Source organism: Gymnogyps californianus, chromosome 5 (genome assembly GCF_018139145.2).
Source record: "Gymnogyps californianus isolate 813 chromosome 5, ASM1813914v2, whole genome shotgun sequence".
Lineage (NCBI taxonomy): Eukaryota > Metazoa > Chordata > Aves > Accipitriformes > Cathartidae > Gymnogyps > Gymnogyps californianus.
In genome coordinates this window covers 52,981,250-53,005,571 of record NC_059475.1, presented here as the reverse complement: position 1 = coordinate 53,005,571, position 24,322 = coordinate 52,981,250, and the positions used below count along the sequence as shown (strand labels likewise).

At 36.8% G+C, this 24,322-nt stretch overlaps 1 protein-coding gene across 2 annotated transcripts in view; it reads left to right on the top strand.

Annotated features, from left to right (window-relative positions):
• The window catches only part of RPS6KA5 (ribosomal protein S6 kinase A5), an 86,538-nt gene that overhangs the window by 52,866 nt on the left and 9,350 nt on the right, over nucleotides 1–24,322 (top strand). The window contains exons 7-13 of one of the 2 annotated variants that reach the window (XM_050896972.1): nucleotides 1,701–1,804; nucleotides 12,450–12,600; nucleotides 13,993–14,154; nucleotides 15,411–15,536; nucleotides 16,266–16,399; nucleotides 19,571–19,664; nucleotides 21,955–22,125. In XM_050896972.1, coding sequence (XP_050752929.1) covers nucleotides 1,701–1,804; nucleotides 12,450–12,600; nucleotides 13,993–14,154; nucleotides 15,411–15,536; nucleotides 16,266–16,399; nucleotides 19,571–19,664; nucleotides 21,955–22,125 — 942 coding nt within the window. Of the gene's footprint in view, nucleotides 1–1,700; nucleotides 1,805–10,092; nucleotides 10,140–12,449; nucleotides 12,601–13,992; nucleotides 14,155–15,410; nucleotides 15,537–16,265; nucleotides 16,400–19,570; nucleotides 19,665–21,954; nucleotides 22,126–24,322 lie in introns of those variants that run through there. The other variant, XM_050896973.1, reaches the window with a different exon arrangement.

Here is a 24,322-nt window from a genome sequence, read left to right as displayed (position 1 = left end):
TGTTGGCTGTCACCAATCACCTCCTTGTTTTCCATGTTCCTTAGCATAGTTTCCAGGAGGATCCGCTCCATGATCTTGCCGGGCACAGAGGTGAGACTGACTGGCCTGTAGTTCCCCGGGTCTTCCTTTTTTCCCTTTTTAGAAATGGAGGTTATATTTCCCCTTTTCCAGTCACTGGGAACTTCCCCAGACTGCCACGGCTTCTCAAATATGAGGGATAGTGGCTTAGCCACTTCATCCGCCAGTTCCCTCAGGACCCACGGATGCATCTCATCCAGTCCCATGGACTTGTGCACCTTCAGGTTCCTTAGATGGTCTCGAACCTGATCTTCTCCTACGGTGGGTGGTTCTTCATTCTCCCAGTCCCTGCCTTTGCCTTCTGCATCTTGATACCAAATGTTAGCTGGTAAATAAGGGTGGTTTTGCAGTTATCTATGTGATGGTAATTGTTTACACCACACACACTTTGTCTCACCATTGGCAATGTTATGTGACACGGTGTTAGAAGGTTTTTAGTGTATTTTATACTTACTGCATATCTAGCAACTCAAAGATCTTATTTAAAAAAAGATGAAATGAGATTGCTTTAGTGTGCCATGCTCTCATTAATGTTTTTGATTTGTAATCTCTTCTAGATAGCTGTATTGTTTGTCTAAAAAACTTGCTCTAGTATTTCAGTATTTATTTTTTTTAAAGTTTGGCTTCTGATTCTGCAGATCCTCCTTTTCTTTTGGAAAAACACATGCCAAGAAAAAATTTCTCCTTTGGATTTTCTCTGATCATTGTGTATTTACAAAGATAATTACTAACAGTACAGAGACTTCTTCAGCTAGTTCTAGACACTCTTGGCTGGATATACGAAACATCAGATTTTGTGTATCTTGAAGCAAAAACCCCTAAAATATGAGGCCAAATTGTCATCATTTCACTAATTGTCTTCCTGTATTGTATTAATGTTGTCAACATAAGTAAAGCAGAACTTCAGTTTCATGGATTTGCAAATTTCATGGAAGTAAAACTGAGAAGTTCAAACACATGCAGTTAATTTAATTTTGTTGAAATAACTAAATTGCTTCCTTTATTATGCATTGTAGCATCTTTTCTTTTGAAAGAGAGAAATATTTTGTAAGTTATGAGGTATCAGAGATATGAATAATATGATTAGTATATGGAAGCCAAAGAGCACATGTGTTAACAGGGAATATAAGATAAAATTCCATAGCATTTTCAGGTGCCTTGATTACCTGTGACGTGTGCTCTTAAATTGTGCTTTTTGAAAGTTCTGTAGTTTCATTCTCAAGCTCCTAAAAGCTCAGGTTCCACTACTTCTTAGCAAGGCTTAGGTTCCTCCGTTATTTCGAGTACGTTTTAGAATTCTTATCACTTCACAATGATAAAAATAAAAATGAATTCTAGGGAAAAGAAAAAGGAACTTTAGTAGTCAGTGGAAAGAATTCAGCTTGAGAAATTAGTTGAGGAAGCTAAGTGGAGAGATTTTGAAATAAAATTACTTTATCATAGAAAATACTTCCAATCAGTACTGCAATTGTTTATGCTTTATTGTATCCAGGTTTGCCTTTGTATTGATAGGTGGGCTCTTCCTTTGCGAGTTGCTTTCTGGGTGTGTTGTGTTGTTCCTTCTTTTGTTAACAATTTTACTTCAATGTATCATAACATACATAATTATTGTTGCTCTATAGGCTGTTGATTGGTGGAGTGTTGGTGTTCTTATGTATGAATTATTAACTGGAGCATCACCATTTACAGTTGATGGAGAGAAGAATTCACAAGCAGAGATTTCTAGGTAAGATTCAAAACAGTAAAGTATACGTGCTTGCTCACAAAGTGATGCTTATGCCATAATACATGTTTTGTGAGAGTTTTAATCTAAAATTTAGGAAGAAAGTGCTACTGGGGTAACATTTTAGGTGCTCCAGTTCTGTTTAACAGAATGACATCTGGAAGCAGATAGGTTTTATTAACCTCAGCAGGTTATTGAAATAATAGAACTGACCTTTACAAAAGACCTGATCTGTTTAAACTACAGTGGAACCACAGCTTTGTAGATATTCAACCTTTTTGCATGTTTACTGTTGAAAAGGAAGTCAAATGAAATATGAAATTATACGTAAATAGAATTATCACATTCAAAATCTTGACACATAATGAAACATACATTTAGATAGAGAGACTTTTGTCAGCTCTTGCTAGATCCCTCCATCAGACTACAGGTTTAAAGTGTCAGGATGTACCCTACTCCTGCTGTTTTGTCATGGGTAATGTTTATTTTATTAGTGTATAACATGAAACAAAGAACATGATCTTTTCTAGCCATACTTGCATATCTGAGAAGAAAGGAATATGATACTTATGGAAATGAAATAACCTATACCATTCTTATATTTTACGTGTAAACTTTTCCTGACTATCAGCTTTGTTATGTTCAGTAATCTGTGCACTTTAAAGGTTTGTTTTCAATACCCATTTAAAAGCATTGGAGCATTTTGAAAAGACAAAGCAATAAGCTTGCCCAAAACACATTACTGAAATCTCCCCGAAAAATGAGCATTTCCTATTACTGGATTTCTCTGAGTGAGGAGTTAAGGGCTTAAATTATGCAAATTAGTAACCACTGTCAAGATCAGCTTGTAAGTCTAGTCCCCAAACTAAGAATAGTCTTGCTCCGATTGGAATGTGTTACCATGGTTCCAACCCTCACCTGAAGTCACTTGATATTTAAGGTTATGATAGGCAACAGAACATACATCAATTATTTAGATATTTTATTTTACCTCTGTTATAAATTCGGGCAATTTCTTGGAAGGTTGAGACCTGTTTATTAGTTTTTAGGTCTCTATCAGAACAGGAAACTTAGAGGGCCACTAGAAAAAATATGGGGGGCGGGGGAAGGGAACCCATTAACAAAACAAAATTCAGGACTTCACCCTCTTGGTTGTTATGATGGAGTTAAAACTTAAATTAACTTTGTCTGACCTGTTGAAGGTTAGAAATTTTGTTGGTTGCTTACTTATGCCATGTCTGAATTGGTAATTTTGACTCCCAAGATTCACTAAATGGAACTCTGAAGGAGTTACAAATTTTTTAGAGGGAACCTTGACCTGAATTTTACAGATACAGTTTTTTCCCAAAAACTGGGAAACTTTTTAGATATGTATTCTACAGGATTTGACTGCCTTTTGGTAGGTCCTTATGTGCTTTTTAATATCTTAATCTTTCTGATAATTCAAGATTAAATTCAAAGCTGAGAAACTGCGAGGTTGCTAACATCTATCCTTTGATGGCTAATAACCTAATTTCTGATCTAAATTTAGTTGTGACAAGTTTACTGTGTTGCTCAGTATGCTTTTGTTCTGGTTGGTGTTTATGCTACACATTTATAGACAGCAATCCTGTAGTCTTTCAGCTTTTATTTTTATAAATTTAGAAGGTAAATTCTTACAGTTTTCTTTAAAGATGTCCCCCAGTCTTCCTGTTTCCTGAAAAAGCCTTTTCTTAATTCAGCTTACGTTGTTCTTTCTTACATATGGACAATTTATTCCTGTTGATGTTTCAAGAGGATCTTGTTTAGGGGAACTAATAATTCACCACCTGAACAAAGATATTGTTTCGTTTTTTTTCTTGGACTCCTCTTGTTGATGCCAATGGTGGACTGATCTATCTAATTCTTTCTCCTTTTCTGTCACTTCTAACTGATAAGCCCCTAGTTTATAGCTGAAATCTCATTAGTCCTAACTATATGACTACATTTCAGACTTGACTTCATGTGTCTGTTACTGCGGTACTCGTAAGACCCATGGTTTCTGAATCTTTTCCATTGATAGCAATTTCTGTGCTGGATGACATCAGTTTTGTGCGTTTGCAGTTTATTATGTAATGAATGTTATGTTCCTTTTAAGAGTGTGGCTGAGCGTATGAGAACATTGCTGTTTTCTCTGTCCTGGCTGCTGCACTGAGTCATGTGGAACCTTCTGCGGAATGGTGGTTGCTGCGTGCCTTGGGGAGCAACAGGAGTGTGTTTGGGGCTTTCCCTGAGAGTAGGGTAAAGCAGGCGGAACAAATGTGAGATATCAGCAGGCTGTGGTGCTCCTGCAGCCCAGGCAGAGGGTGAGAAGAGTAGGGAGCAGAAGTACATCTCAGAGAAGATGGAAAGAAAACCTTTTTCTAAGGATTGAAGGTGACTGTGTAGGGTTTGCTGCAACTTGGGAAGCTGTTGAGCTACTCGATTGAGAGCATGCCTGAAAGAAATGATCCACCCTTCCCGACATGCTAACTTGTTAAATTTAGAAATTCTTGTTACCATATTCATGTCTTTTCAGAAATACTGTCCTTGTATTTATCTCTAGCGTGAGTACATTGAGCTCTTTCAAGAAATAACAGCTGAATTTTCAGTACCTGTCTTTATCCTAAGCCTGTCTGGCCTAGAAGCTATGATCTTTATTTCCTTTTTTCTTTGATAATTTTGTCACTGAGGATACACTCGCAATTTATACTTAATGTCCTTTTTTTTTTTTTTTGGTTGTTAATTCTTTTAATTATGTCTGCAGCCTTTTCTATAAAGTTTTCTGTTGAATTCGGATGCAGATTCTAGATAATTTTACACCTGTAATTAAATAGGTTCCAGATTCTCTCTGTGACTATCTTTGATCTTTCTAGTTTCATTTCCTCTCTAAACTGATGAAAAGCTAAATTGCAGATAACTTCATCAGATGTTCATAGTTGCCAGTGGTAATGAAATCACTAGCACTGGCATTGAGATATGAGTTGGTACAAACTTCTTTCTTGATAGCAAAGTTATTCCAAACAGAAATTGTATTCCCTAACCTAAATATGCTTTAATTTGCCAATTGCAGCAGACTTAGAGAGTTCAGTTTTCTCTTAGTCACAAGCCCTGATTTTTGTGAATTTAAGGAAAAAAAGTCGTCTTCTAAATGAATTCAGGTCCTTTTATTTTACCTAGATGAGAAGTAATCTTAGATATTTTTAGATAATTTTATTCCCTTGTGTGGCACAATGGCTATCTGCTGTTAAATTTGAGCGTGAAGTTTTGTTCTGAAATCTCTCTCTAATGGACAGTCCGTTTCTTCTGTCAGAAATAGTTACTGTGTGTTTTGTATCTTTTTTACTCTTTCTGATGAGAGATTGTGTTCAGTTCTTTTATCATAACCTTTTTGACAGCACTGTGGACTTCTCTTTCATGGCAAGTGCAACTTAAGTAAGTGCATACTTTAATTTCCCTTATGTCTCTGTCTCTCTGTCTCTGAAGACACTTTTTGTTCACGTGCTTGGTGTTATGGGTTATTAAACTTGATTTAAAAAATTTCACAGAACTATTCAAGTATCTCTCCTTTTCTAGTATGCCCTCTCCCCTTTCTTCTCCCTTCTTCCCAAATCTTCCTTTCATTTTTGAGAATTCTGGATTTTCATTACTCCAGAGCTATGGATGGGACCCATCCTGCAAAAGCACAGGCAAAAATCATATGTTTGATTACAAACCCAGTATTTTCAGTTTGCTAGTGAGTGATTTGTAGTGCTGACTTGAAAGACAGACAAATCCATTTTAGGGTGTTGACTTTTGAGGGTCTTGTCATACATATAGGGATTTAAAATGAGCATGAAGTTTTTGGAGTATTATTTTGCTGTTGTGCAGCAGCTTAGAAAATCTTATGAGCTTTGGGGTTATGAATAGATAGTTAATCTATCATTTTCCGGTTTTGTACATATGTACATCTATAAAATAATCTGTAGAAGCATATGATGCCATATTAGCATACTAATGCTAATAGCAACCTATGCTCTTTATTTGACATAGTTGGTTAGACTTTAAACTTCATGGAGGATGGCTGAAATTTGACCATCCATTAGATGCTATGAAGATATTTTGTGCACAATTCTGCAAGAAACCTTTTCTTGATAAAACTGTTGGGAAGATGCATAGCAGGTGTATACTGGGATTCCCGTGTTTATTCTCTGCCTGGGAAGACTCCAGTGACTGCTAGATCTTTTAAAGGATAGAGCAGTCAGTAAATCCAGCTTGTAATTTGCATGGTGTCTTCTGCAATTTTGTCCTAGAGCTTATAGCTGTCTGCCTAGAATATACAGCATTTATATGCTTAGATGGGAGTCCAAGAACTGATAGATGATAATGTAATGATGCTTTTCTAACAGATAGCAATGAGTTAGGAAATTTCTGCCACATGAAGAAAACCATTTGATGTTAGACTTAGTGTGAATCACGTCAGTGACTCTGCCTACAGATCAGTTCAACTGTTCAGTAAAGCAGATGGTTTTAAGAAAGTCATAAGTATTGCATCAAAGTCTCTGACTTGCGTAGAACCGGAGATGCACATATAGATCTGACTGCTCAAAGCAGAATCTGGCATTAGTAGTTCTGAGATGACAGGGCATTCATTGGAGTCGTTCTCAAACGTGAAGGTGAAAACTCTGCTTTGGAAGTTAGTCCTTCTGCCCTTTAACAGGGTTATAGCTTGGGATTGCTTTCTCTTATTCCCTGAAGATCAGGGTGGATATGTATCTTTTTGGTGATGCTTATAATACAGTTCTGAGGGCACTGATAATAGACTATAGTAACAGTTCTAGCATAAACCTAATGTTTCTGTTGGTCAGCTATGGTGATCCTTTCAGTTTTTCGTGACCTGATTGGGTCTTTTACCTGGTGGAAGCAAAAACAAGCTTCAGGTTCTGCACTTCTGATGTTTTATCATCATCTCTTCCACAGTCATGTTCAGGCATCTACTTTCAGGCTAATCACAGTGGAGGGTGAAAAGTGGCTTCCATCTCAGTATCACATATTTTATGTCTGTATCTTGACCAAAATTGTTGGGTTTTGTTTTTTTCTCTGTCTATAAAATCTTTTCTTCGGTTGGCACCTAGTGGTTACCACTTCCTAAACTTTTTCATCCTCCTTCCTTGCACAATTAGTTTTGTTTCTCACTGTTACTATTTTTAAAAAGTTATGTAGTTATGGTTTCCAATAATGAATAGGCATTAGTTTGTTCAATCACCCCATCTTCAGTTAGTTTTTCATAGCTTATGCTTTACTTCTCAAAATGATCACTCAGTGGTTATATTTAATAGTAATTTTTACAATATAGTTTATAGATTGGTCAGTCTAATGCCAAAAGATAAATTGGTCAAATTGGTCAATAAGTCCGATTGCCAAATTGGTCCTGTTGTCAATAGATGTTTTCATATTCTTTGACATAAATTGGATTTTCTCAGCTATGCAGTGCATCAGAATTTTGACTAGTTTAGCTGTTTACAGAGTTAATTAAAATGAAAAATTAAGAAAATATCTTTCAGCTTCTGGCTAACAGTGTATTTTCCCCTTTCATTGTATCTTAACCACTGGGAGCAATCTTGTTGGAAAACTCCCAATGACACTGCTTGTCTTTATAAGGCCTTTATTGAGCATTGCAAAGGCATTCCTGCTTAAGTCTTTAAGATTATCACCCTGGAATGAATGAGGTCAGAATCCTCTTCAAATTCTCTTTAGACTGACATCGTAGTATAAGCCTTTGGCACGTGGTTTTTGCATTTCCGGTTGGTTTTAAATACTATGCCTTCTGTATTAGGACGTTTTATTCACCCAGCAAACACATATCCCATTTCTACTGCTTTGGTAAAGAGCAGATAAGAAACCTGTGATCAGTCTATGTAATTTTTAAATTACGAGCTAGCATAGATCAGTGGTGGCAACTCTATGAATTTTTCATAACAAAATCAGCGAGTTCCTTGGCTGATTTGTCAGGCTCAGCAGCCTGCACCTGTTACACAGGAGTGGCTCTGAAGATACTGATAAAGAGGAAGACCATCTAGAGGTCAAGGTGTCATTTCCCTACTGTATCCTCCACTCATTGAAGATTAAGCATCTCCTTCTCCTCCTTATCATTCATTAGCATGTCCTTCGCATTACCATGTATGCTCTTAATCTGTGGTATTTATGGGAGAGACTCATCAGAGCTTAAGTTCCTGAAAAACAATACCAATGGGGTTAGCTCCTGGCTCTGCATAGTCTGCCATAGAGAAGGGTAAGATGGAAATGGTCCAGGACTTCAGAGTGATAACCTCCTTGACCTATGCAAGGAATGGTTTCTCTCAAAGTGTTCTTGGTACAGCCAGAGTGCTCTCATCAGCAGGGGTAATCTCAGCTCATCCCACCTCTGAAGGGTTGTACTAGGCTAGGAGAAGCAGAAAATACAGCAGAGTAGTCCTTCAGCAACTTTGACCACAGTTGCCACTTGGGATACGTCATTCTTCCTGCTTACTTCTGTCACTGTTATTGGACCACATAAACATGAAATGCACAAGAGGATGGAGGTGATTCAGAAAAGGAAAGGAAGGTTGATGCTAAAGGTCATAGCTTCTTTTCAGAAGCACAGACATCCCGGGAAGGACTTTGACATGCAGCTTCCTTCCTCTGAACACTTCATGGGGTACTGTTATAGCCTTGAGTGACTTACCCTTCAGTACAACACTTCATTAGTGTTGTACTAGTGAAGCCAGACACTCTTTACTTGATCCAAGCTACTTGATTAGTCTTCACCAATTTCTGTGCTCTCACATGTTGATCCCATATGGTCTTTCTTTTCTGGCCCCTTGCTTTGCATCCTATGTAATGTGTGTACAGCTTCACATACTTCAATTCCATGATAATTGTAAGTAGTTCCTAGAACTTCTAAAGAAATTAGCTTCATTCTTCACTGCTTCTGTAATGTGGTTCTGTGAACCAGTCCAGAGCATCATGAACATTTTACAGTGTCAGTCAACCTCAAAAGTATTTCTGAATGAATGCCACTGGCATGTATAAATGCAGTTTACATGGAGTCTGCTTGTACAGCATGGCAAAATGCTGCCTTCTCTGCAGTGGGCTCTAGGAGGGTCAACAGATGGAAGATATCCCTCAATATAATCATAATTTGCTTTTCACATAGCTAAATACCACTTCATTGTTAATTCTGCCTATAAAAAGAAATAATTTAAAACAGTAATCTTGGTAAAGGGAGGAATTACTGATGCTGTTGCCACAGAAGTTTTCCATTAGGTAAAATACTGTGTTATACCAAACTATTATTGGCAAAATATGTATGCTAATTGTTTTGACAGATATAATCTTCATAGGGGATTCCTTCCCCCCAGAATTGAAGGATTGGTTTCTACTCAAGGAGCAGAATGTCAAGTAATACAAAAAGTTACTTTATAAACCTGTCTCAGCCTCAGCTGGGACTCTCTTCTCAGTTACCACATCAATGGTACAACCGATTGCAGTTCTCAGGTTGGCCGAAGACATACAATATGTCACTGAGACTTACTAGTGTTGTTACTGCGGAAGTACTTCTTTTGGCTAAGAATTTTCTGGTAACTTTGCAGTGCAGGGTTCTATAAAAGACTTTCCACTGCTTATGTTTTTTTCACTCTCTTATGTGAATGTTTGTATTTGCATCAGAAGCCTGAGACATGGGCAAGAATCTTACTGCTAGCACTTATCAGCATCACTACTACAGAGACTGATCTTCTGAGGCTGTACAGAGAAATTATACTAATTTGTTCTCTTTGTTACCAATGTTACCAGTTGTCCCAATTTAGCATCTTTTTTCAGAGACATTTTCAAATTTTTATCTGACTTGGCCATCTGTAATCTCTGACATTTTTCAGACAGGAAAATGCTCTGGAATTTCTCTTTTGGATTCTAAGGACATCCCAGAGTCACAATCCCATTGCTTTAGAAATCAATTTAAAAAAATATTGACTTAGGGTTTTTTTCCCCCCTTCTGAGAACCCAAAGAGAACTTGTCTCTTTCCAGGATCTTTGTTATATACCTTTGTTTATATATATATAAAATGATATATGAGATGATTCTCTCATCAGAAAGGTTGATAAATACATTTCCTCGGACTCCTCTAACTGAAGTGATTTTCAAGCTAAGAAGACATTGTAGATTTTGTTGGCCCTCTTGTAAATCAAGTAATTTTGCTATCAAGATGTCCTGTCTTCTGTCTTACAACAGGAAGGTTTTCTTACTTCCTTACCTGCTTCCCCTTTCTGAAACTGGATGGTTTCTGAAGAGGCTGAATCTTTACTTCTCCACCAATCCTACAGTGTAAGAATCCTCTTGTTTAGTGATGTTTAAAATTGGTATTAACATCCCTAATTAAGAAATCATTTGGCAATATTGTGCTGTCTTCTCCTTTTCTGTAAAGTGAAGTGTGTCCAGCAGTTGAAGACAAGGCTTATGGTTGCTGTTACTTCTGCTAGCAGAGTGACTGTGATTTAGACTATTATTGGCAGATCATCCTTACATCATTTAAAGATACAATCCATCTTAAAACTCGGACTATATTTTCCTAAATCATTGCAGTGTTACTTAAACCAAGAAGTTAGCTTGCTTTGTCTTTTTGTTTGCTTGAAATTGGATACTATCTCAGTAGAAACAGCCCCTGGGATATGTGCATATTGAACTTGTTTTTGTCCTTCCACACTGGCAGGACAAGATTATTTAGGAAACAATCTGTTTGCATCTATTTTTGGAGTAATCCAAGAAATTACATATTTCAAGATAAAAAATTTCCCATGGGATAGCTGATTCTAAGGATATGTCATGCAGTAACTTTAAACAAAAATTAGAAATGACCTGCAGTGATCAACTTAAGCTCCATCAGAGACATATAACAATTGAGATTTTAGTGCTGCCACAACCTCATATAATTTCAGCCTCACAGTCTCTCATAGCTTCAAAATCTTTCAGTCTGTGTTTAGTGGAGGCACTCTAAGTCCTTCTTCTATGTATCGTGCTTCCTGAAGTCACCACAGTGAGAGTATGCATATAGATATATAGACACCAAGTTGAACATGAGCCAGCAATGTGCCCTTGTGGCAAAGCCAGCAAATGACATCTTGGGCTGCATTAGACAAAGCATCAGCAGGTTGAGGGGGGTGATCCTTCCTTTCTACTCAGCAATGGTGATGCCATACCTGGATTACTGGGTCCTGTTCTGGTCTCCCCAGTACAAGAGAGACATGGACATACTGGAGAGAGTCCAGCAAAGGGCCGCAAAGATGATTAAGGTACTGAAGTATGTGAGGAAAGGCTGAGAGAGCTGGGACTGTTCCACCTGGAGAAGGGAAGGCTCAGGGGAGGTCTCATCAATGTGTACAAATACCTGAAGGGAGGGTGCAAAGAAGAGGGAGCCAGGCTCTCTTCAGTGGTGCCCAGTAACAGGACCAGAGGCAGTGGGCACAAACTGAAACACAGGAGGTTCCCTCTGAACATCAGGAAACACTTTTTACTGTGAGGGTGACTGAGCACTGGCACAGGCTGCCCAGGGAGGTGGTGGAGTCTTCCTCCTTGGAGATATTCAAAAGCTGTCTGGACATGGTTGTGGGCAACTGGCTCCAGGTGACTATGTTTGAGCAGGGGGGGTTGGACCAGATGACCTCCACAGGTCCCTTCCAACCTCAACCATTCTGTGATTCTGTATGCTAAAGGGTTTTGTGTGTGTATCTTTTTAAACCTGTTGACGTGTCTTTGGTATGTGTTGTCTGTGCGTTCTCAATTTTCCTTCAGAGTCCTTAGCTGCAATATCTGCATTTGGAGTAACTGAAGGAGAACTTGCCTTCCTCTTTATATAAAACTGTGGGAGCTACGCATATAAAAGATGGGTATTGAAATGGGGTTCTACTTAGGCTTCCAAGATTTTGAACTTCCACTAGCTTTATTTGATGGCTCCTAGTTCTTGTATTGAAAGAGACAGTTAGGTCCCTATCCACTTCGTCATTTCGAGGGGATCACTATGCCCAGTTCCCTTAAGTCCCCTTTTCACTAAGCTGGATAGTCCTAGCCTTTTTTGTAGATCTTCGTATGAAACATTCTGTACTTCTGATTAATCTTGTTGCTTTTCTCTAAAACTTTTCCAGTTATAGTGCCTCCTTTTGAGAGTAGGGCATGAGCACTGCACACAGTATACAAGGTGCAGGCAAACCTCAAGTGGCCCAAGTGTGGGGGTTTTTTTCCCCTTTATTTTCTAATAATTTTTAACATTGGAATTGTTTTGGTTTTTTGACTGCTGTTAGGCATCAGGTTGATGTCTTTGTGGAGCTATCTGTTGTAGCTATGAGATTTCTTTTGAATAGTACTAGTAAGCTCAGTATATATGAAATGAGGATTGTTTTTCTTTTGTGGATTAAGTTGCATAATTTATCTCCTACGGATGTCACGTTTCATGTCCGCATTTCCTCAAACCTTTCTTTATTAAAAAAAAAAAGTTGATTTCACATTTGTCATACTCCTGTCTTTTGGGTACAGTAGAAGTTTAAGTGAAATGTTAAATGCTACCATTAGTATGGTAACTTTGGTTTAACACTCAACACGTTAAGTAATTACCAAATAATTGTTATTGTGTTTGTTTTACAGGAGAATATTAAAAAGTGAGCCACCTTATCCACAAGAAATGAGTGCACTGTCTAAGGATATAATTCAGCGTCTTTTGATGAAAGACCCCAAGAAGAGGCTAGGTTGTGGTCCCACTGATGCTGATGAAATCAAACAGCATCCCTTTTTCCAGGTAAAACAAACAAAACTCCCCAGATACCACTTACTTTACATTAGTGCCTTTGAAATCCAAGTCTAAACAAATTCTGTTGTTTCGTTAACAGAATAGATTAGAGACATGTTAATTGCATGAATAATTGCATTGACGTTAGTAAGAATATCCATGTGCTTATGTATATGGATTTTGTGCATACTACAAGAAGGGCATGGTAGATTTTTAATATATTCTGTCTGTTTCTAACAGTTACTTGAAGCAGCCAAAAGACACACTACTTAAACCAGAAGGTTTAATGGAAAACACTTAAATTATATGTTGTGTGTTGGTTTTTTTTAAAGAAAGTTTGTCACTAACATTATCAGTAAAACTTGAATATTGATAAAATTCACCATTAGAGATAAATGCCTCTTCTGTATTTTCCTTTGCCTAATTAGATCTTTAGTCTTGTTTAGTAGATTCTAATTCTGTTCAGATTTCAGTGTATTAACATTTCGTTTCAAACAATGACGAAGATTGGATTTGCATAAACATCTGTACTGTTCCATCCATTGTAGTTAAAATTGGTTGTGTGCTTTCTTTGAAAAAACTGAGTATGTATTTCCAGTGTTTCTGAAGTTAAATATATCTTTAATTAGTGTAGATTTTGGAGTATTTAAAGTTGGTAGTATAAATTAAACCTTTCAAATACATATTTTCAATGTAATTATCACAACATTCAGCATGGGCAATATCTCGACTTTTTAACTTCTTCTCATCCCTTCTGTATTTCCTTCCTCTTATAAGAGAGTCTGACAAAGTAGAGTTAAACTTCCTTTATTTACCGTTTGTTTTGGAAGATACATTTTTTTTCCTCATGCAACACTTTCTAATCTTGACCTCATTTCAGTTCCACTCCTTTACATTAATAGGGCCGTTTTCTCATAACTACTATATTTATGCTTCCTACTTCTAGCCATGCATTTAAATAAGAATCCAGAGACATTAAGCTCTCAGGGCTCTGGAAGCTGAGATTAGTAATTAAGCGTAGAAATCAGCAATAAAATTTGAAGATACTGCGTGAATGCACTATGGCTTAAAAAAATATAAATGTTGTTTCCTCTGAAATAGAGGAAGAAATTTAAGGGCTGTCACGCTAATTGTTTGGCTTATCTCCACTGTTAGATTTCTTTGTGTTGATTTTTTTTTTTTTTTTTTTTAAACTGGATTCTGTCTAGTTACAAATAAGTATGATTCTTCTTGCCTTTACCTAAGCAAATTAGTAGGGCATAATTTGAATGCTTTTCATCTGCCTGTGGAAAATAGCAAATGGAGTTAGGACTGTTTGTTTCTGGACAAGTCTCTCTTTCCAATATCTATTTCTGTTAAATTTTCATTTGATTCAAACTTATTTTCCTGGTTTTGGTTTAGAATATGAATTGGGATGATTTAGCTGCCAAAAAAGTATCAGCTCCATTTAAACCGGTAATCAGAGATGAGTTGGATGTCAGTAATTTTGCAGAAGAGTTTACAGAAATGGATCCAACATACTCTCCTGCAGCAACCCCTCAGACTTCAGAAAGAATATTTCAGGTATTTTAAGAATTCACATTAATTTTAAAAAAATCATTTATTGAACAATGCCATGTGTATAGCTAGCTTTTTTTTTTTTTTCCTGCTTTCTAAGTTACTGGGAATTAACTATGTAATTTCCAATCCCAGTTCCCAGGGCTGTTTGTTGAGCAATTGCAAAATGAGAAAGGTGGGAACAGTCCTACTGCAAACATAAAATTCCATGTCTCTCCATTCCCAGCTGAATGTCCTACCTGCTGGACTAAAGTCACTCTGTCCTTTGTTGATTCTTCATACCTTATGAGTCCTGTCATCTTGACTCCATCAGCCTGGGCTACCAGCTTCGACAACAGCAATGTAGTTTGCCCATGTCCACATTACACTCTAGTTGAGGTATTCCTTTGGGAAGTGGGAGCTAACTGCAGAGTTGAAAGTAGGTCTTCATGTCCTGTAGGAGTGCTCCAATTACTAGACTACTATATACAGATCAATAGCAAAGCTGTCCTTACCATCTCCTCCATGCTATTAAAAGAATGATCACTTCTTGAACTGCACAGTCTGGATGTCAAATGGGCAGAAACAGCTCATGTGCAGCCAACTTGGTACCAAAGCTGCAGAGGTGAACAGCAGTTCAGATTGCTTTCTCTCCTCCCCATCCTTGTGCTTTGTTGTTTATTGTCTGTTTTTGAGCAGCTTAATGCTTAGTGTACAGGAATATAGTATCATATTCTGGAAGTTGTTAGATTTGTAGTGACTGTAGCAAGTAATTTATGCATGTCGTAATACGATCTGATTCATCCTGCAGTGGTAGTCACAGCTGTTCTTGTTACGATACCCAGTCATTAATATGAAGCTTATTTTGTTTTGCCATTTAAAATGGTTTGATGCTTACATCACAACATAAAAACTCATGTTCATGCCTTAACTTAAAGGTGTTCTGGGAAGCTAGCTAGCTTGAAGTATGAGCCTTTATCCCTATTGCAAAATAATTGAAGCTGAGCCAGATTTTTAGCATTATTTACCAGAATTTTTGTATTATTACTGTTTTATCTATAACTGGGGAGAATCATATAACTAATTCCAGGAAGATACCTGTTCACATTGAACAGAGTAATATCCGCCCATCAATGAGCCAGTTATGGTTTCTGTATTATGTTATGAAAATTCTGATTTCTTTGAAAAATTCTTCTGAAACTTCTAATGTTTTTGTATGCAGTATGATAGTTTGTGTGCAGCAATTTCAAGCCATGCCCTTTTCTGATGTCTCAATTTCATAGGGATATTCTTTCGTTGCACCTTCTATTTTGTTTAAACGCAATGCAGCTACAGTAGATCCTCTTCAGTTTTATATGGGGGATGAGCGGCCTGGAACTACAACTATTGCCAGAAGTGCTATGATGAAGGTAATAATAATATCAAGAGCTGAATTAATTTGGTTAACTTGGAACTGCATATAACTTTCAAAGCAGCCATCACAAGCTAGGCTACAGATTACAAAATAGTCATTATTCATTTATCTGTTCTCTGTAATGGCTCCTCAGATGATCCAAGTGTATAATTTGCATGTGGTACTATTAAGAAGTGGTTGAAGTTTAATCTGAAAAATAAGATGATTGTCTAGTTTTCCAGAAGACTGAAGTATAGTACTAATAGTAATTTGACTCCTGATAGTTCTTACTCAGCCAACCATTGTAGATATTTTTGAAGCTACTTTAATTATATCAGAATTCCTTCTATGATGTATTTGCCCTAAAGTATGTATAGTTGTGTGAAGCCTTATAAGAACACATGCTATTGTGATGTCTTCAAACGAGCACATAGTTTTGTGGATAAATGTATGTACAGCCATCTTTGATCCTGTTTGTCTGAATATTTTTTATTTTAAGCTAGTAGTAGTAATGATTTATTTAGTGGTTATGTTTGTTTAATGTAACATAAGATTTACTCTTTGATTGTTAGAATAAAGTTTATGCATTTTATTAAATAGAAGTTAAGATTATATTTTATCAAAAAGAGAGATCTTTTACAATTTTAAATGTAGATGAAAAATTCTTTTGAAACTTTACTCTTTGTCTTTGACTGTGTATACTAAAAGTATTCTGCAGAACTAAATACAGACAGTTTCCTAACAGGACTCTCCATTTTATCATCATTATGAACTGGATCTGAAAGAGAAACCATTGGGAGAAGGAAGTTTTTCCATTTGTCGAAAGTGCTTACACAAGAAAACTAGCCAAGAGTATGCAGTAAAAATAATTAGCAAAAGGTATAAATATTCTATAAGACAATAAAAATATTTTCTTTGCTTACTGTCACCCATGGATTAGTATAATGTTCGCTACATTTTTGGAAGTGGAAAAATAACTTTAAAATAATTTCCTATTTGAAGAATCTACAGAAACTTACAGTAACCTTATGACCTTTAAAAGATTCTGAGAGTCTTTTGAAACAAAATGTTATTCTTGTTGGGGAGGACACAAGAAGAAACCTAAAGAGTACTTTTCTGGCTCCTAATTGTATTCTACCCTAATTTCCCCTAATTTTGCTCCTAACCAGAGTAAGGTAAAAGGCCCTCCTATCTTCAGACCTAAGTGAACTGAATGTAGGCTTATCCTAGCTCCCTTTCCTAAGCAGCCTGATTGATTGCTTAGGACATTGATTTTAAGAAGGATCTGTAGTGTGGGTTGCCTCATATCTAATTAATTGTGTGTGTGTGTGTGTGTGTGTGTGTGTAAAATGGAATTAGACTATGGAGTTGTAAGTTGCATCTTGTTTCCTGGGTGCTCTGAAGAGAACACCACAATGGAGGCAGCTGACTTGCTTTGTACATGGGGACCATCTGGTCTTCTACCACAATAGATACCTGTGGCAGTTTCTGCCCAGAGAAGAATAAAGATAAGGGATTCTTTGAGGGGTGGATGGATTTTTAGCTTCATTTTGCAGTGTTCATTAGTAAATATGTCCCTAGTGTGTTGTAGAATGCTGGCAGGAAAGAAAAGTGTAAATGTTCTGCTATGAGAATGATAGTTCACAATAATCTCTTCTCCAAGACATTTGGCTGTACCTCTGTTTTTCCATACTCTAGAAGTAACTGTCCACCAGACTTAAGTGTTTCATCACATGGTTTTTGGATAGGATAAGTTCAAGAATAAGACACCTAAATATAGGTGTCTGAGTCAGTTTTCCGAGGTCTGCTATGATTAATGGAGGCCTACTCAAAACTGTTAGTGGAGCCTACAGAGATTCGTATGACCAGGCACTAGCAGTGGGATTCAGTAACTTAGGCATCTACGTAGTGCCATTTTAGCATCTGTTGGTGTCCTCTCTGTTCTCCAGTTCCCATCAGTCTTGTGACTACTACCTTTATGTAGATGTCTTCATGGCTGATGTCTTCCAGGCTCTCCTGTGCTTAGGCCACTGAATCCTACTCTAGGTATGTATTTTATGGCGAACTAGTTCATCCTGTAAGATTCATTAACTAGAATTTCACTCATTATAATGAGACCTTAGACAAGTAGTATGCAGGAGACACCTACATTGGATATTTTAATCTGGAAATCTTTGCCTTGTGTCTACATTCAAAATTTTTTTCTGTGGTGCAAGATGAGCTGCAGATCAGTACTTGCATCTCATCTTAAGCTAATGGATTTTTTGTTTCTGGATAATAGTGAGCAAACTAGTATTGACTTTTCCCATAGAACTAAACTTTTAGGAATTATGTCCCTAAATTATGTTACTCACAGGTTCTTCTGCTCTTTCTCGTTCATCTTGGTGGACTAGGCTAAATGAAGGTAAGAAGTGGTCTGTATACAGAGGTTTTAGGATTGCAGGCTGTGAGCAGACTCACAGCATGTTTGTGTAGTATTTAGAGGTAGCAGTAAACCCACACTCTGAATGGCTGGATGCAAACCAGCCTCAAATAAGAAACTGTTAAACTGTAAATAATATTGCTCTGAGGACCACACTAGTAACTCTTGCTAAAAGTATAATAGGTTTCTAGTAACTTCTTTTCCTCAAACTCAGACAGTCTTTCACTCTTACCCATCAAAGGTGCCAAAAAAGTGAATCCTACAGCTAGGCAATGATACTTGAGGTGAAAGCTCAGATCAGGAGTTCCTCTGTGGTGTTGCTTTGTTAGTAGTGCTGGACCTGCCTCCGTTCAACAGTTTGAGGTTTATCTGTGTGTCTGAAGGCCAATTAAACAGTGGAGTCCTGTAAACTTGCTTGAGTTACTGTTTTAGAGCTTCCCATTCGTTTTTCATTATATTGTCTGTTTAAAATCTGAGATGGTAACTGTAGAGGAGAAATACTCAGAAAAGTCCACACACAAATTTCAGAGGTTTATGTTCATGATACTGAACCTTTTTCATCTGTTTCCTAGGTCCACCTTCTCCTGATAGCAGTTTAGGGGGGAAAGACTATCTGAGTCAGGTTTTTTAAATTCTTAAGGACCTGAAATCACTTTCAGTTTAAACAGCAACATCAGCAGAGGTTCAGGTGGAACAGCTTAGCTTACTTGTTGATTATATGAACTCTGCAGAAAAACAGAATTCTCTTGCACAAAATTCTCATCATGGTTCTGGTCCTAATTAGGAAAAAAAAATGCAATCAAAAATTAAGAACACATGTGGTGAGAGAGATTCTATCTGTGTTATCCATAAGGCCATTCTCTAAGTCAGTACAGAATTAGCCTTTCTTGGAGAGAGTTTTGGCAAAAAATTTTCAGGCATTATTTGCCCAAAATAAATCAACATATGTATTTAGTGCAAAACAAAATTTTCTGCTCTGTCCCCATTCACATAGTTTTTATAATGTTCACCGTGTGCACTTTTTTTGGCTATAGATTTCAGTACTTGAAAGAGTATTTGTGCGATGATTTTTGTTCTGGAGCTAGTCTCTTCTCTCTTCCATTTCAGACTTTTACAGTGGCCTGTTTAGGGGTTCATTTGTATAACACAGTTCATAAATAGATGATGTTACTCTTTTTTCTAGTAGGAGCTCATAGTTTCCATACAGCTTCGGAAGTATTTATCTCCTATAAGAATGGAAAGGGATTGGGCCAGTAATTTGAGTCTGCAAGATAAAGCTGAACTAACAAATATTTGTAGGAACAGAGGTGAAGTCAAATTGCCCTGGACTAAGGGAAAGGTTTGGTTTAGATAGAAACTATTCTATAATATCATTTCAGCTTTTGCTGTAGCAAGTTGCAGTTGCATCAAAATCATTGTTTGATTTGGGTGTGGTTTTTTAATGTCCTAACTTGCAGGGTTATGTGGAGAGTTTTGCTCAGCTTACTTTGAATATGCTTTTAATTGTGTTCAAGCGGTTGTAATATTAAAAAATCTGGATTGCCAGCAATTAAAAAAATAGGTGTAACACTTTGAATGTGCAGTTTGTTCAGTAAAATTGGTACAAAATGACTGCTCAATTTTTCCAGAATGGAAGCCAACACCCAGAGAGAAATAACAGCTCTGAAACTCTGCGAAGGACACCCAAATGTAGTGAAGTTACATGAAGTTTATCATGACCAGGTATTTTGAAGAAACTATAATCAGCACTCGCCAAACACATTGCCATGTGTTTTCCCAAGAACTTTTAGGAGTTAAGTGTACTGTTACTGTGGAGGCAACTTTTTTCCTAGGGCTTTTGTCTAGTCAGTATAAAAGATGAAGCAGAAGTTCTGCATTCAAGGGAACTTGCAGTTACTCTCGCAAATCAAAAAAGTATTTGGAAGAATTAGAGTCCTGGATTCTGTTTCTGGTTCTGTCCTTGGTCTACTTTGTTAATCATCATACAATATATTCATGGCCCAGTTTCCATATCTATGATACTGAGGTACTTAATCACCTTCCCTTGGGGGTGTCATGAATCTTAAAATAATATTTGTGAAATAATTTGGAAATCTTGCATATGAAGATTACATATCTAGCATTTTTTTCTTACATATTAGTAACTTAATGGAGATAACCAAGTAGCTTGCTAAATTACCAAATGTGGAAGTAGAGCCTCTATTTGAAAATATATTGAGATCAGTTTAGGGTTTATTTAGAGACCTTAGTTGTCTTTTTCCTTAGTGTCATGAAAGCTCCACAGCATGTAATAAGCCATAATTTGATCTAACTTGGAGATTGGCGCTGGTTTGAGCTAGAGGTTTGGACCAGATGTCCTGCAGAGGTCCCTTCCAACCTAAACTACTCTGTGATTCTAGTCTATGATTTTGTAATGGAACATGGACTCTCTTGCCTCCCCACGTATCCCAGTCCATCCCCATCATGCTGTTTATACAAGGACCAGCAGAGTGCTCATGTGGAGCACTTCTAAAATGAGCTGAGAGGATGAAAAATCTGTACTGTAATCTTTAATGATAAGGAAGCCCTTTTTTTGCATTTATGTACAGTATAAGTACATGTGTGTAGAACAGGACACTTTTTTCCACTTTCCTTTGAGTAAAATAACTATACTCAGGAATATCTAAAAAAAAAAATGTTCTTTAGATTGCTCTGCAACTAAATAGGCTACTCTCAACCAGCCAAACCATTGTATTTTTAGTTGCTCCTGGTAGCTCCCAGGTGTTATCTTCCAGATTACTCATGCACAATATTCTGAAGACCAGAACTGATCAAAATTTTCTAGTTTTGACACTTCTGCGGTTTGTCTTAAAAGAAGGTCCAATTTTTAACTTGCTCTGATATCAGTCTGATCAAATTCTACATCAGTAATCCAACCATAGAGTATTGGGTTGCAGTCTCTTTTGGTAAGCCACAAGAAGTTTTCTAGCAGAGAAAAGTCTCTTTATCCTTTCCGACTTTCCTGTCAGCTATTCCTAAGACAAAGAAAATTTGCAGGAGAGGATATCTTACAAGCACTACTAGCAATGTGACTAGTAGATACCTTGTTTATTCTAAGAAGTGTTACCGCTTTCTGTCTGGCTAGCTCTGCTTCTGTTCCTTGATATCTAAATACTGTGCACCTTCTATTCCTGACTATTTCTTTGAATTTCATTTTTTGACGTTTTCCCAGAACTTTTTTCTTTGCTTGCAAATATTACTTTTGTTACTGTCATTCAGGGGAAGGAAATGCTAGAAGCCATCACATGCCTACATCCATTGCCTTTTGAGAATGCTAACTTCACTTTCCTGTCCTGAGAAGCCTGCGGTTTGTTTAATGACAAGACATTTGAATTGCAGTTGATTATGTGCTAATGTTGCCTCGCTGCTTATCGATTGTCTTGAGAAGAACAACCATTTAAACAACCATTACTTTTTTAATTAAAAAGTACTCTTTAATGTTTGGGAAGATGTCTGTTGTGATTCTAATGATAGAGTAGCTTTGGCTACTAGTCTGTAGGGGGTGAAATCAGAAGAAATTCTACATAATCTTCGATTTCACAGTAAAGTTTCAGGGTGCTTTTAAAGGATTTGGTAAAATTAAATGGCTAACTCCTTATGCATATTAAGAGAAATGTATCCCTGCGTCGGAACAGGCTTAAACAGCAAAAGTCTAGCTTTATTTGTTAGCCTAAAGAAAGGCATTTTGTCTCCCTACAAATTTATCCATTTGCATGGTGGCATTGCGTTTTTGTAAATAAATATGGGTGGACATGGGGAAGACATCAACATTCTTCAGTCTCAGTGAGACTGATGGGAAAAATGTCATCTGAGATGCAATTTGGTGCTTCTTATTGGCCTTCTGAATTGCTACGAGCAGCAGTTTTATTTCTTCAAAATTTGAGAACCTGTCGGAATAGCACCTAGCTCCTGAATGAATACTGGTTTGTAATGTTAAATTTCTAACGTGCCATATTTTTATTTATTGTTTCAGCTTCACACGTTTCTAGTAATGGAATTGCTGAAGGGAGGAGAATTGCTTGAACGTATTCAGAAAAAGAAACATTTCAGTGAGACTGAAGCCAGTCATATTATGCGCAGACTTGTTTCAGCGGTGAGCCATATGCACGATGTAGGAGTAGTCCATAGAGATCTGAAACCTGAGGTATGGTGACTTGCTTATATGTGTTTACACATTAAGTTATTAAATATCTGGAATGTGATGTATTTCTGTTCCTCCAGCTTTTATTACAGATTTTTCTACTTCTATATTTTTAATAAAATGTTACCACTTTTACTTAGCAAATTCTGTAGATATTTTTCTGTTCATAGGTAAAAGTAACTGTTAGGAAACATTTTTAATTTTCTAAGCAATTTACACTCTAACTTGTTCAAAAACATTCTTTGCCTATTTGGAGACAGTTTTTACTAGTGTCAAGTATATATTTATTGTATGAAACAGTTCACAAGCTGTGCTTGGGTACTTTGCCTGTACATTTCCACCTTTTCTTTGATCTTAATTCCCTCGGTAGGGCTTCTTTTGCGGGTAGCTGCGACACCCTTATACTGTCTTCTGTCCCAGTTAAACACAAAATGAAACACAAACTAACGCAGCCAACTAATAAAGATGTGTGATTGGAGTTCACTGAGTTTAGTAGTTTCCCAAAAGAGACAATTATTTAATATATATTTTTCAATAATTACTTGTTCTGGTATTTTTATTGTGCAGCAACATCTTGCCTTCCAGACAGTTCAGTTTACTGTGGTAAGGTTGACCACTGGCTTTGTTCTGCTTCCTGGAGCCAATATTTGCTCCTTTGCCAACAATGGGCTTGGATAAGTGTTAGTTTTCTTTAGCCCAAGAATGGTGTAGATTGCTGTTAGTTCATCCAGTAAGGATGTTATATTGTATTGGTGATTATAGTCGTCATAATTCAGGAAATAACTACTTTTGCATCTGGAGTTTAAAATGATCCGCCATTCCTACCGACGTTTCATCCTTTTGTAATGTACCTTCTGGTATATTACAAACTTACTTCTTTTATAGTAATTGCCGTTCAACAGGTAAAGAAGTCTGCCAGGTGTTGGTATTAAACTGTTTTTGAAAATCAGTCCAAAATATATGTGTTTGAAAACATCTCTGTACTAGAGTCTCTGTACTAAATAAACAATTAAATAAAGAGAGGCTATTGTGAAATTCTGACGTGTCAGTTGAAAATGTGACTCTTGGAAAAAGTTTCTCTGCTGACATCATCAAGGCAAGAAAACAGCTTTTGAAACAAGTCATTATAAAAGGACAAAACCCAGAAATCCTTTCTCTCTTCCTATTCTTGTCATTTTAGTCTTATTACCGTCTTGAATATAAAGACCAGATTCTGTAAAGCAGAGCTTCAGCTGCATAGCAAATTAGGCAGTCTTCAATTCTACATCATGTTCAAGAACAGAAGTCTGGGAAGTCCAAGTAATGAAGGGTTAGCAAACAGCTTGCAGAATGCATTGCCTCCACAATGTTGGACTTAACCAGCCTGTCTCCTTCCTGCTTGTTGTTTTGAAAGTTACTATTTTAGGTTCAGACATGAACTTAGTATGGAATATGCAGGCTTCCCAATATAGATGTGGTTAGTGCACCTTTCTGTAAAAAGATATATAGGAAATTCTGTTGCTTTTCTAACAATTCCAGTCAGATTTGTTTGATGTTCAACTTTGGCATCTAATGTGATACTGATAAGTCTATTTTAAAAAATATGACTGGTTACATGTCACTAAGGATGAGGCTTTTTTTAATTGCATGGACTGGAAGACTCTTCTGTTTAAGCAATAGTAATTAGATCACATATAATGTTCTGCATAATAGAGGAAAAGTACTGGATAGAAAAATAGAGAATTCACAGAAATAAGGAGTTCGTGTAGCATATGTGACCATTTGGAGCCTCTCAGTAGAGGATTTGAGGACTGTTTCTGTGAAGTGATCATTAATCTGTAAACTGGGTTCTAAAAGTACTAGAAAAAACATACAAAGGCAGAGATAATGTTGTTTATATATCCTTAAAATATATAGCTTTAAGTGTGGATTATTTGTGAAACACGCTTTATTTACCTAATCAACAAAGTAGTCTGAACCCAACTTAGGACATTTGGAATGTACCTTTCTTTCTGTACATAACCAATTTCATTTTTGTCTTAAGAAAGGAGGTCTTTTTAAACCAATGTTACTGCAGTTCTTTATTTACTTGTTGGCTATATAACATCACCATAGAAAAAAGATGATTGTATTAATCACCTATCCTCATTGTATTAATATTTTTCCTGAAATTAGGCTTCCTTCAGATCCATTTTGCACAACATTGTAATATGGAAAACTG